Source organism: Sylvia atricapilla, chromosome 10 (genome assembly GCF_009819655.1).
Source record: "Sylvia atricapilla isolate bSylAtr1 chromosome 10, bSylAtr1.pri, whole genome shotgun sequence".
NCBI lineage: Eukaryota > Metazoa > Chordata > Aves > Passeriformes > Sylviidae > Sylvia > Sylvia atricapilla.
In genome coordinates, this window is record NC_089149.1 from 9,073,860 (window position 1) to 9,087,005 (window position 13,146).

A 13,146-nucleotide genomic window follows, 5' to 3' on the forward strand; every position below is an offset into this window, starting at 1 on the left:
GGGGAACAGGGGGTGGCCGTACTCAAACCTCTGTACGCCGTGGGGGGTACCCACGCCCCGCTCTCCGTCCCCATTAAGTGCAGCAGGTGCCCGTGTCCCAATCCCCATTTCGAGTACGGGTGCTGCTCGTCCCCATTAGGGCCAGGAGCGGCTCCGTGCCCGCTCTCCCCCCCGCCCTCCCGGCCGCGATGGTGCCAGCGGGGCGCGGACAATGCCGCTTCAGTGGCACATCAAAGGCGCGGGCTGCCCGCGGCTGGCACCGCGACAGGCCCGCCGCAGATGAAAGCCGCGGCCCCGCGGGCTCCCACCTCGGCCGCGGGGGCACACTGTGCCTCCGCCCCACGGGAGACGGCGGGGCTGATTGGGGGGACACAGCACCACGGCACACAGGGAAGCGCTTTCCCGCCCGTCACGCTGTCCCCGCACGGATCTCCCACCAGCGACACGTGGGGGTCCGATCGCTCTGCTGACCGCAAGCGGCGCTTCGCGGGTACTCGAGGCCGGAGTGGTGTTCGCCCCCGGCCGCAGCGTGCCCCCCGCTCCCGGTGCCGGTGCCAACCCCATTAACCTAATTGGCGAGGCGCTCGGCCGCCCCGGGCGGCGGCGGCAGTGGGACCCCGGGGCTCGGGCAGATCCCAGCCTTGGCGGCGGGCAGGGGGGCACGGTGCCCCCGGGGCCCCGATTGTCCGGTAATTGGCGCGGACAGCCGAGGCCGGCCGGCAGCGCAGCGGGGACGTGCGGGGGCTATACCGGAGTTCCCGGGGCTGCCGCGGTCGGTATCAGGGTGTTGGGACACTGGGGCAAGGGGGTGCGTGGCGATGCAGGGGCGGGTTTTGGGGTGCGGGGAGGAGTGGGGCGAGTTCGGAGGACGCGAGTTGGGGGACACAGTGCCGGGTACCAGAGTCGGGAGATCCCGGAAAGGCCGAGTGTGGAGTGACTCGGGCTGGGGGGAGGTCACTGTAGTGTGTTGGGGTAGCGCTTGGGGGAGCGGTAGAGCTGTCCCCTATAGGAGAGCATTTTGGGACAGGGACCGTGATAAGGGTGGGGGGATGTGGGCGGTGCCAGTGAAGGGGCGGTGCCAGAGTGCACGGTGGGGCGGGGCCTGAGTGGGGGCTCACCGCGGGGCGGGACTTAATAATGGGGCAGGGTTTATCGAAAGGGGCTCCGTCAGGGGGCGTGGCCTTAGCGGAGGGTCGTGGGCGGGGCCACGTGTAGGCGGGACCATGTGGGGCGGGGCCATAGTGTGGGGCGGGGCCCGGCGGGTCGGGATCGGGTCGGCGGGCGGGGCCGCCGGGGCCGGGGCCGGGCGCTTTTCGGGGTCGGCGGGGCCCGATCCGGGCCGGGCCTGGCTATGGCGAGCTCGGAGCGGAGCGCGCTGCTCACGTACCGCCTGTGCGGCGGCTCGGCCGAGGAGGAGCGGGGCCGGGAGCGCGGCCGGGCCGCCGCCGCCGCCTCCCGCAAGCTCCCCACATTCCTGGGCGTTGTGGTGCCCACGCTGCTCTCCATGTTCAGCGTCGTCCTCTTCCTGCGCCTCGGTGAGTGCCCCCCGCTCCCGGCCGTAGCCCGGGGCCCCCCGAGAGTCACCAGCTCTGCCTGGTACCCCCAGCCCGGCCGCCGTCTAATCCCGGGGTCCCTGCCTCTGGAGCCCCGAGCCACCCAATCTGGGTCTCCAGTGCCCTCTCCTGAGCCTCCGTCTCTGTTGCAGTCCCAGTGCCTCCCTCTAGTGCGTACCCCAGTGCCTACAATTTGGGGCCCCAGTGCTCTGTGTCCCCACCTGACCCCACTAGGCTGGGGATTCGGGTCTCGGGACCAGGGACAGGAACCCAGTTAGGACCTTAGGGACCCCCGTAAGGGGCCCTAGTTCAAAACCCTGGTGTTCCTATGTCTTCCCAGTGCGTGTCCTAAACGGGATTCCAGTGCCCTCATGTCCACCTGTCCCCTAGTGCTGGGACCGTGCTGCTTCCCAGGCATCCTCCAGTTCCAGGCTCCAGCACCCCTGTTGTCTCCCACATCCCACCCAGCATCCCAAGGGCAGAACCCTGGTGTCCCTCAGAAGATACTCAGCTGCCCCTCTGTGTGTGTGCAGAGGCCACGCATTGTTTCCCAGTCTGCCCCCACCCAGTCTGGGTTATGAGTGTTACTGTGACCCCTGGGAGACGTAAGGGGCAGGGTGGGCATGGGCTGGGGCAGCTGGCAGCCTTTTGGGGGACCCTGAAGGGGGTAGGTGCCGCAGTGTGGCCCGGGGCTGGCGGGGGCGGGTAGTGTTTGCCCCGGGCCGGGAACGGGAAAAGCTTTTCCTCTTTCGCTTTCCGCCCGCAAAAAGCCCAGGGCGGGAGTTGGCTGCGTGCCCGGGGGGCCCTGCTGGGCCTTGAGACCATTCCCCTGTCTGGGAGACCCCCCGAGCTGAGGGCACGGCGCTGCTCTGTCATCATTCACGCCTTTTCCACTCCCCTGCTTGGGGTCTTCATACAGGCTCTGACCCCCGCAGCCCCACAGCGGGCACCGCCGACTCCCTGCCTGAGCCGTCCGGGGCTGTGTTACCCCAGGGACCGCGGGGCTGTAGGGGAGGTGCCGGCCGGAGGGGAGGAAAGCTGCCAGGAAGAGGAACTTTCCCACTCTGGAGGGACCAAGGCTCTCCCTATCAGCTCTCCGCTTCCCCCGCACCTCACACGCTCCCCAGATTTCCTGGGTTAGCAGCCCCTCCTACTTATGCCCACAGTGCTTCTGGGGCATCCCTTTATTTCCGCCAACACCCCCACCCAGCTTTATATTTGGCACTCGGATGCCCTCCGGCCCTCTGGGGATCGCAGCGGGTGCCCCCAAACCCAGCCTGTCGCCCCAAGGGCTTCTTGCGGTGACGGTGCCCCGGTGCCCCCCCCTTGCCTCTCCCGCGGGCACGTCCGCGGCTTGGCTTGTGGCTGAGATAGGGCATCACCCACAGCCGCGGGCATCCCCTTCCTGCCCGCAGTGTCGCCAGGCGGGATCGCTGCCGGCACTCCGGGCGGGGCTGGAGGGGGCTCTGGGCCTCCTCTTTTCGGGAACACCCACCCACAACCCCTGGGAGTGGTGCCGTGGCTGGCAGGGACTGCTTCTACTTCCTGCTGTGTTGTAGGCAAGCGAGGCAACCACGGGATTCCTGTGGGGAGCTCCTGACTCCCCACTCTGAGGAACAAGGGTGGCAGCAGGGCACGGGGATCTCAGAGCAGAGCCTCTTCCCTGTTTGTTTGGTTTCTGGGCACACCTGGGCCAGACACTGGTGGAAGATGGAGATACCCTGAGGGAGGGGGATGCTGGTGGGTGCTGCTGTGGGTGTGAGATGGGAACATCCTCATCTAGGAATGGATGGGGCTGGCATGTCCTGGGGGAAGCTGTGGGCACAGGGATGGGAATGGCTGCCTGCCTCAGTGGGGTGAGGTCTGTGTGGTGGCAGTGCCCAGGGACTCTGTCCTGCAGGTTGTCCGTGCTCAGCTAATGGGCATACTGGCCTCTCCCATCCTCGGCAGGGTTCGTGGTGGGTCACGCTGGGTTGTACCAGGCCCTGGCCATGTTCGCAGTGGCATATTTCATCATTGGCATGACGGTGCTGTCTGTGTGTGCCATTGCCACCAATGGGGCACTGGATGCTGGAGGAGCCTACTGTATCCTTTGCTGTGGGTGCTGCTGGAACAGGGCATGTGGGACAAAGCTGAGTGACTACCCAGTGACCTTGGAGCACCATGACAAGGCTGGTACCCTGTTGGCCTGGGAGAGAGGGGTGGGAGCATCTGGTGGTGGTTTGTGCTGCTGACATCTTCCCTTGACTCTAGCAAGATATGATCAGCCGTGCCTTGGGCCCGGAGTTTGGGGGCAGCATCGGGATCATGTTTTTTCTGGCCAATGTGTGTGGCAGTGCCCTATATGTGCTGGGGCTGGTGGAGGCAGTGGTGGACAGCTTTGGGATCCCGCCTGGTGAGTACCATCCTGCGTGGTGGCAGGGGACAGCAGGTGTCCCTTACCTGGGCAGCCCTAGTGCTGTGCTAAGCACCATGCCCAGCATAGCCAGCCATGGCTCATCCAGCCCTCTGGCCAGTGAGTTGGTGCCTGTCATGCCTGACACAACGTTGGTAACTCTCAGCTCCCAGGGATGCCCCGTCTGAGCCTTGCTGATCCTGACTTGTCTCTGTCCAGGGCAAGAAGCGGGCACAGGCATCCACGTCCTGCCCCAGAGCTACTGGTATGAGCTGCTCTACGGCACCGTGCTGCTGGCACTCTGCCTCCTCGTGTGCCTTGTGGGTGCCTCCATTTACGCCAAGGCCACCTTCCTCATCTTCCTCATCGTCGCAGTTGTCCTGGGCACCATCCTTGTCAGCTTCTTTGCCACACGGCCCCTGAAGGTGCCCATCAACCTGCCCAAGGCCAATGGCACTGAGACCGATAACGGCGTCTTCACCGGCTTCTCCCTCCGCACCCTGCGAGACAACCTGGGCGGTGAGGAGAGGCTTCCCCCACCCTGCCTGCCGTGCCCACTGGCACTGCTACATCACATGGGGCTTGTTGGAGGGTGGGGGCTGCTTGTGGGCACAAAGCCGGTGCAGTGGGGTGGTTTCTCCTGTAGTTTTTATGTGGGGACATTGAGGATAGGGCATGTGGTGGGGCTGTGCCACCCTGGATAGCCTGTCACAGGCCCTGTCCGTGTGTCCTGCAGGTAAGTACGGGGAGGACTACACCACCGGGCAGATGATGAGCTTCAGCTCCGTGTTTGCAGTGATGTTCAACGGCTGCACTGGCATCATGGCAGGCTCCAACATGTCAGGTATGGACAGGAGGTGCCGTACCTGGCAGGGTGGCACTGGGAACAGGAGCTGAGGCTGGGAGAGGTCTGGGGTAAGCTGTGCCTGTGGGCACTAATGCTGTCTGCTCCTGCCCACAGGGGACCTGAAGCGCCCGAGCTACTCCATCCCACGGGGTACCATCTCTGCTGTGCTCTTCACCTACCTCGTCTACAACCTGCTGGCTTTCCTCATGTGTGCCACCTGCAACAGGTATGGCCACCTGTCTGCATGCCAGGCTGTGCCTGGTGCCAGAGCATGCTGGCCTGGGCCATGATGGTTGCCAGTGTGTCTGTGTCCCTCTCCAGGATCCTCCTGCAGAAAGACTATGGCTTCTTGCGTGATATCAGTATCTTCCCACCGCTGGTCACTGTGGGCATCTATGCTGCCACTCTCTCTGCAGCCATGAGCAACCTCATTGGGGCATCCCGCATCTTGTACGCTCTGGCCCGGGATGATCTCTTTGGTGAGTCCCCAGAGTGCACTGGCACTTGTTGAAGCCCACTCAGCATGTTGTCCCTGCTGGGAACCAACCCTGATACCAGGGAACTCCCTTCTTGGTGTGGAGGTGATGGTTTGTGGGTTGGTGTGTGCCCATTTGCGTCACCTGCATGCCCTGGAATTTCCCCCGCCCCAGCACTCAGGGTGGGGATGGGACTCCTGGCCAGTGGTTGAACCTGTGGCTGCGTACTGGGGTGTCCCAGCCCAACCTCTCCGCTCTGCCTTGCAGGCCGGGCACTGGCCCTGGCCAAGAAGACATCTGCCAGTGGGAACCCAGTGATGGCAGTGATCCTCTCCTGGCTGGTGGTGCAGGTGAGTTTATCAGCAATGCTTCTTTCCTGGCCTCGCTGGGTGAAGGTTGATTGTCACCTGGGTTGGGTGCTGTGGAGCCTGGCACATCCCCTGCCCCTTGGGATTCCTCCCTCAGCCCTCGTGCCCTGGGTGTCCTGCTGCAGTTGTGCCCTTCCCTCCCTGAAGTGGGAGGTATCCCATAAATTAAGAATAAATCACAAAAAGGGAAAGGGCTTCCCATCTGTACCCTTACCCATCATACCCCTGGGATACATCCCAATTGAGCAGGGATGGCTTGGGCACATGCATTTGTTGTGCATTCACCCTGTGCTCTCTGCAGGTTGTGCTCTTTTCTGGGAAACTCAACACCATCGCAAGTGTTGTGACAACCTTCTTCCTCCTGGTTTACGCCACTGTCAACCTGGCCTGCCTGGCACTGGAATGGGCCTCAGCCCCCAACTTCAGGTACCCACTGGCTCAGGGGAGAGAGGCTGTGCTGAGATGCTTGGCTGCCACCCATCCTTCCATTCTTCTATGTTATTCCCCTGCCATCCCTGTGCCTGCGATTTATGATGAGATTGTGGGCAGAGATGATGGACACGCCCCTGTGGGCGTTAGAGGGGCAGAGACACCCCTGTCCCTGAGAAGGGGACAGGTCCTGGAATGGCACTGGCTTGGCACAGTTATCGTGCATTGCTACTGCTTTGCTGACTGGGTACAGATAAATCCAGCACCACTGGGGACCACCCGCCCCCTCTCCTTAGGCTTTCCAGAGGAAATTTATAGCCTGTGCCCGGCCGGCATCCCCCGGGCAGTTTGCCAGGCAGTGATGGAGCCCACTTTCCATTAGTGCTAATTAAACTAACAGAGAAGGGGAGGGAGGAAGGGGGATTCTGGGTGGGAGGAGGAGAAAATATCTTCCAGGAAGGAGTATGTGTGGCAGGCAGTCCTAGCGTGGGGTGCAGGGTGTGGGGTACTCTGGTGTTAGGCTGGGCTGGTAGGGCTGCCCAAATCTGGGATGCAGGGGATGGCTCAGGGGAGCCTGATCTCCCTCTTGAGTGATGCCCACTGCCCTCAGTGCAGGATGCTGACACCACAGCAGGGAGAGGTGTTGCACACAAGTAGGGCTGGTGGTGCTGCCTGGGAGTCCCCCAGAGGCCCCATTTCCAAGGGAGGGTTGATGCCTGTGCCAGGCTGTGGCTTGGCCCCCATCCGCTCTGCTCAGCTGCTTCCTTGGCTTGGCATGGAATGGGGCAGGATCAGTGCCTGGGGGAGCCTGCTAGGATGGGTAGCAACAGGCGTCTCGCCCACCCCACATCTGGTGCCTCCCCCCTCCCCTCACTGAGGTCTCCGTCAAGCACAGCGGAAAAGGATTTTAATTACCTTTCAGGAAAAACAGCAATTAGAGAAAATAACAGCTTCTCGCCTCCCTGCCTCTGCCTCTGTGCAACAGAATGAGTGGGCACCATGGTTGCTGGCTCTGCCATGTGCTCCCCAATACTTCCTGGGTGTGCTGGGACAGTGCCAGCCCCATGGCCATCACTGTCCTGTTTGCCCAGGGCTGGCAGCACAGGCTGCCCAGTGCCCTGGGAGATACCATCTCCTCTCCATAACTTCTCCTCCAGGCACATGGGGTGCCTGACATGCCCTGGGCTGGCACAGCAGAATCGCTGGGAGTGGCTGGTGTCGCCCTTTGGCACAGCTCCCCTTGCTGTGCCCTCCCTACAGGCAGCATGGGCACCACATGATAGCAGGTGTCCCCTCCTCCCTGCTGCAGGCCCACTTTCCGGTACTTCACCTGGCACACGTGCCTGCTGGGCATTGCAGGCTGCTGCGTCATGATGTTCCTCATCAGCCCTGTGTCGGCCTCGGCCAGCCTGGGCTTCCTCCTCCTCCTCCTCCTTGCCCTTCACTACCTCTCACCCAGCAGCACCTGGGGCTACATCAGCCAGGCCCTCATCTTTCATCAGGTAAGCCCTGTCCCCCTGTTGTGTCCTTATGGGGTGGAAAGCTGGTGTCCCTATGGCAGCTCAGCTGTGTCCTAGGCAGCATGTTCTCAGGACAGGCATCCCCGGCGGAGGGTTTGGTGAAACAAAAAGGGGTTCCTCACCTGTTTCCCTCCATCCGTCCTCCAGGTGCGGAAGTACCTGCTGATGCTGGATGTGCGGAAGGACCATGTCAAGTTCTGGCGCCCACAGATGCTGCTGATGGTGCAGAACCCCCGAGGCAGCGCCCGCCTCATCGACTTTGTCAATGATCTCAAGAAGAGTGGTCTCTATGTCCTGGGCCACGTGGAGCTGCAGGATTTGGGTGAGGATCTGCACTGTCTCCTGTGCTAACAGCCTCTGCACTTTGCTGTGATGCCAGGGGACTGCTGGGCTTCTTGGGTTGACACTGCTGCCTAGTTGATGGCTGGGGAATGTCAGCATTTTGGGCACACATGGGGGACATCAGGCTTGGCTGGTATGGGGGGCATCAGTGAGCTGTGTCTGTGCCATGCCTCCTGTGCACACATACTTACATGCATGTGTGTGCACTAGTGTCCATGCCTGCACTTGCACGTGGGGCTCCTGCATGTGTCAGTGTTGGTGTGCACGAGGCAACAGCTGGATTAGCACCTGCACACACCCAACACACAGATGGGCACACACTCAGCACAACCATGCACATGTGTGTGTCTGTGTCCATCTGCCTGCTGCTGTGTACCTTGGGGGTGTTTGCACCCTCGTGCGTGTTGGTTTGCACACATATGCTCTCCTTGGCACACGTCATGGCTGATGCACAGGCTCTGTTCCCCCTTCCCTGCTGTTGCTGTGGTGACTAATGGCCTGAAATTGGGGAGTAGGGATGGGGCTGCCTGGGGTTTTTTAATACATTTGTGTATAATTTTATATCTCTCTCTGTGAGCACCTGCATCCCCCTCTCCATCTCGTGGGTGCTGGGGTGGGCACAGGATTTTGCAGCAGGGGTGGGCACCAGGGTTAGCTCCAGGATGGCGTATCTGTCCCACTGATGCTGGTTTTGCCCCCCACCCAGACATGCTGCCTTCGGACCCACTGCAGCCCCAGCAGGAGTCATGGCTGAGCTTAGTGGACAAACTGAATGTCAAGGCCTTTGTCAGCCTCACCCTTGCACCCTCAGTGCGGCACGGCGTCCGGCAGCTCCTCTTCACCTCCGGCCTTGGTAAGTGGTGCCTGAGGGCCCATCCTGCTGTCGCTGTGGGCTGACAAGTGCCAAGGGGTTTGTGGGCACCTGTTTGTGGATCAGTGCCAGAGCCAAGTTTGCTCTTGGAGACATCTGGGGTGAGCGGTGCTGTAGGCAGGTTGGGGTTTGGAAGTGTCACTGTTGGCAGTGTTGAGGGGCTTGAAGACACCTGGATGAGATATGCCAAGGGGTTGGGAAGCACCCAGTGTGGGCAGTCCCGAAGCCAGGTGGGAGAGGTGTTGGGTGGAAAAATCGAGTGCAAAAATCGAGTCAGGTCTTGGAGACATCTAAGTGTGATCCTGAGGGGTCTGAAATCGGCAGGGTGAACAATGCCAAAGTCAAGCTGTGGCTTGTTGACACCTGCAGTGCCAGGAGGGCTGGTGGAGCCCTCTGCCTCTGCTCAGCTGGGCTGGCGTGGTCTCTCTGGCAGGCGGGATGCGCCCCAACACCCTGGTGCTGGGTTTCTACGACGACGAGGCGCCGCAGGATGGTCTAGCCCGGCACCCCGCCTTCACCAGCGCCCGTGAGGAGGTTCCCCTGGGCTTCCCCCCACTGCGGGCACCCACCGCTCCCAAACTGCTGTCAGCCCGGGAGTACGTGGGCATTGTGGCTGACGCCCTGAAGATGCTTCGCAATGTCCTGCTGGCCCGGCAGCTGGAGAGCCTGGACAAGGCCTGGGAGCTGCGGCGGGCCGCCAGCCCCGCCCCTACCATCCATGTCTGGCCGGTCAACCTGCTGCGGCCCGACAGCGCCCGCTACGCCGACACCTGCAGCCTGTTCCTGCTGCAGATGGCCTGTGTGCTCAACATGGCGCGGGCCTGGCGCCGCGCCCGCCTGCGCCTCTTCCTGTGCGTGGAGGCAGGCACCATGCCCCATGCCCAGGAGGAGAAGCTGCGCCAGCTCCTCAAGGACCTGCGCATCCAGGCCCAGATCCAGCTGGTGCCCTGGGATGCCATCACCCGCCTGCACTGGCAAACCTGTCAGGGATCCTCAGGAGGGCCAGCAGAGGAGGAGGAAGAGGAGGAAGGGGTTGTGAACTTCCCAACCAACACCGCCCAAGTGTCAGATGAGTATGTGTGTGCCGCCAACAAACTGGTCCTGGAGCAGAGCCCCGCGCCAACCGTGCGCTTCCTGTACTTGCCGAGGCCGCCGGCTGACACCAGCCTCTACCCGCTTTACCTGCACCAGCTGGAGCTGCTCACCCGTGGGCTGGGCCCCACCGTGCTGGTGCACGGGGTGAGTGCTGTCACCAGCACCCAGCTCTAGGGGACCCCCAGCTCCCCCTCAGCTCCCTGCACACTCGTTTGCCCAGTGCCTTCAGCAGCCTGAGCCTGAGGATGGCCCCAGTGTCTCCATCCTGGTGGGCAAAGAGGGTACCCCACAGTGAGAGGTGGGTGCAGGGAGGGGGTTTGATTTTTGGGGATGTCTCCTGCAGAGGATAGAAGCTGCCCTGGCGGGATCCCAGCGCAGCTCTGGGGCCAGACGGGCAGCATGGTGCATTCACGGTGCCTTTTCTTTGGGGTAGGGCATAGCAGGGTCCGGGGGGGGCAAGCATTGGGTGCCCCAGTTGTCTCCTGGGAGCCCCTCAGTTGCACCCTGCAACCCCCTCTGTACTTCCTCCCCTGCCGCAGCCCCCATCCTCTCCTCCTCCAGCTCCTCCGGGCACCCAGCCAGCAGCGGGGATTGATTAAAGGCAGCCTCGACCTTGGTGCCCCAGCTCCCCGCCATCCTCCTGCCTTTCATTAGGAAAAATTAAATGGGAAAGGGTGGGGGAGGGAGGCCTGGAGGCCTGGGCTCCCTGTGTGAGGCTGGGTGGGTGGGGGAAGCAGCCAGGTGCTGGCCCTAATGGCTTCAGTGTATGGCACCCTGGATCTTGCTCAGTACCCCCAGTGCTGTTAGATGGGGGCCATGCAGATGCTTTAACCTGTAGTCCCCCTGCCCCTATGGGTGCTGATGCCCTGGTCCTGGCAGGAAATGGGGAAATGATTTGTGGTGGGGTCCTTACACACACACACACCCCTGGGTCTCCTGACCTGTTTCTTGGGGCATTGTTATTTCCCCACACACATCATGGGGGAAGCTGGCCTTGCCCCCCGCCCTCCCTTATTGATTAAAGGAGGGCAGGAAATTGCCTGGGTGCCGAACGATAAATCCATCGGGTGCCTGGCGGGTGGGCAGTGTGCCCAGTGCTGCCTGATGGATTGCTTCCTATTAGCCCCAGCACGGGGGGCTGCTCCCGGCCAGGCTGGGCTCTAGCAGGGGTGACAAGTGTGGCACTGCTGCCTCTGCCTGCTCCCACCAAACTTGGCACTGCTGGCTGGCAGCTCTAGTCAGGCAGAGGGCTGGAATAACCCAGGTGGTTTGGTGTAGCTGGGGGGAAAAATGGTGGAGACCCACATTTTGCAGTGAATTGTGCCCTGGCTGGGGAGGAGAGGGCTGGGGCTGGCTTTACTCCGTGCTACAGGAGCTGGGTGCCCTGGGGTGAGCACCACACATCCAGCGGGATTTATTTACAAACAGTTGGAAGCTGGCACAGGGCAGCCTGGCACCAGCGGGACCCGGAGGCCTATAATGTTAATTATCACCACGTAATTAAAAGCCCATAAAAAGCCTCACACTTCATTAAATTAAAGCTTCCCCTCACTGTGCCCATGGGCTCCAGCAGAGTTAACCTTGGCCATGCCAGGCACCAGCACCTCTGCAACTGGGGACCTGGGGCTGGGGGTGTATGGGACCCCAAGCTCAGGACCGTGCAGCCCCCCACAGCATTGTAGGGAGATGCAGCATTGCACATGCATGGGCACCCTCCAACACCGTTTGTGCCACGTGCCTGGGTACATCCAGGGCTGCTGTCCCAGTCACAGATGCCCACACACATGGACCTGGACACGTGTGCCCGTGGCAGCACTGCACACACAGTCACACACAGCGTGGCATGGGCAGGGGGCTGTCACGGGCACGCACATGCACAGCCAGGTGTGCACATGCAGCATCACGGCCTCTGCAAAGGCAGCACCGCGGCTCCGGCAAACCAGCTCTGGCACGCAACGCCCACACGGCACACACCTACACAAACAGCATTCTTCTTCTTTCCCAACAGCCAGAGGTGCAGACAAAACAGCCACTCTCACACCCCTGCATCTCCTCCACACTCCCACCATTGCTGTCTGTACCCAGAGGGAATGGGCTGTGAGGAGAGCACCTATTTGTGCCTGCCCCCTCTGTGCCTTGATTTCCTCGAGCGCTGGGCTGTGCTGAGGTAGAGTGGGGTGAATGGGGGACCCCCAAACCCTCCTGGCTGGCTGAGTGCTCTGGATCAGGGGTGCTATGCCAAGGTCTGAGTGGGATACAAAGTGAGGAGGGTGCCCACCAGCACACAAGGAGGGGCGTGTGTGTGTGTGTATGTTCAGGCAGGGATATGAATAAACTAGGAGAGAGAGTGCCTGCATGTGCACGTGGGAGTGGGTGCTGTGCTGGGGGCTGTGCAGGTGCACAAGGGGTGTCTGTGCATGCACACACGTTGGTGTGGGTGTATGTACCCACCCCTAGGTGTGACACACTGATGTGCACATGGGGCTCCAGAAAGGGGGAGCTGGGGGAGCACACACCCTTGTGGACTCGGGGTGTGTAAACTGGCACACGCGTCTGCCCAGAACCCCAGGACTCCACTGCCAAGCAGGGCTGTGGGCAGGAGGCTGTGGGGGTGGGTGCCCATGCCCCGGCCCTGCAGGGGTGGGCAGCCAACAGGGCCTCGGCTATTTCTTGGAAATTTTGCAGCATTCATTTCAGTGCAAATAAAAGCTGTCATTGCCGGAGAAATGATACTGATCGGGGTCTGAAAAGACAGCAAATTACCCGCCTGAAAATGCACCGCTGGAAAAAAATGCATATTAAACACACAAAAAGGCACTTTGCCATCAGCCGCACTTCCCCCGCCGCTCCAGAATAACCACACTTTACATAATTCTCCCTCTCCACCTCCGAATTAATTTCGCAGACAGAGGCAGAGGCAACCCTCTGACAATAGCGGAGGGGAGACGCGGCGGCAGCGGGGGAGTGGGGCTGGGGGAGTGCCTTGCTCTGGGCTGGGGGCACGGTAGTAATGGGATGCCAGGTTTGGAGCCGGGGGAAACCGAGGGGTTTTGGGGTGGGTTGAGGGGGGATTGAGGGGTTTGGGAAAGGTGAGTCCATGGATGAGAGTTGTAGGTAATGGGTGGATGTACCTAGCTGTGGGGTGGAGCACTCTCCTACTGCTGCCTTGGGTGCTGGGGAAGGGGCTCCTTGGGGTGGGACTTGTGGGGGATACCCACCCTAAACAGGCAAGTCTTGGGCCAAGTGTTTC

The 13,146-nt window shown here is 61.7% G+C and overlaps 1 protein-coding gene across 1 annotated transcript; it reads left to right on the forward strand.

Moving 5' to 3' along the window:
• Nucleotides 1–1,316: 1,316 nt before the first annotated feature.
• Nucleotides 1,317–12,623, forward strand: SLC12A9 (solute carrier family 12 member 9). The gene is made up of 13 exons (XM_066325895.1): nt 1,317–1,535; nt 3,504–3,638; nt 3,811–3,948; nt 4,168–4,467; nt 4,685–4,792; nt 4,910–5,021; nt 5,117–5,274; nt 5,539–5,621; nt 5,941–6,065; nt 7,378–7,570; nt 7,736–7,910; nt 8,637–8,783; nt 9,235–12,623. Exons 1-13 carry the CDS (start codon nt 1,352–1,354, stop codon nt 10,068–10,070), a joined length of 2,694 nt encoding a protein of 897 aa, XP_066181992.1. The 5' UTR covers nt 1,317–1,351; the 3' UTR covers nt 10,071–12,623.
• The last annotated feature ends 523 nt before the right edge of the window (nt 12,624–13,146 follow it).

What these genes read in the sequence shown, in the direction of transcription:
- SLC12A9 (XM_066325895.1), top strand. Translation starts at nt 1,352, where the DNA reads ATGGCGAGCTCGGAGCGGAGCGCGCTGCTCACGTACCGCCTGTGCGGC. An exon ending in TCTCCTGGCTGGTGGTGCAG is followed by an intron (nt 5,622 to 5,940) that starts GTGAGTTTATCA and finishes TGCTCTCTGCAG; the next exon opens with GTTGTGCTCTTTTCTGGGAA. An exon ending in GCCTCAGCCCCCAACTTCAG is followed by an intron (nt 6,066 to 7,377) that starts GTACCCACTGGC and finishes TCCCTGCTGCAG; the next exon opens with GCCCACTTTCCGGTACTTCA.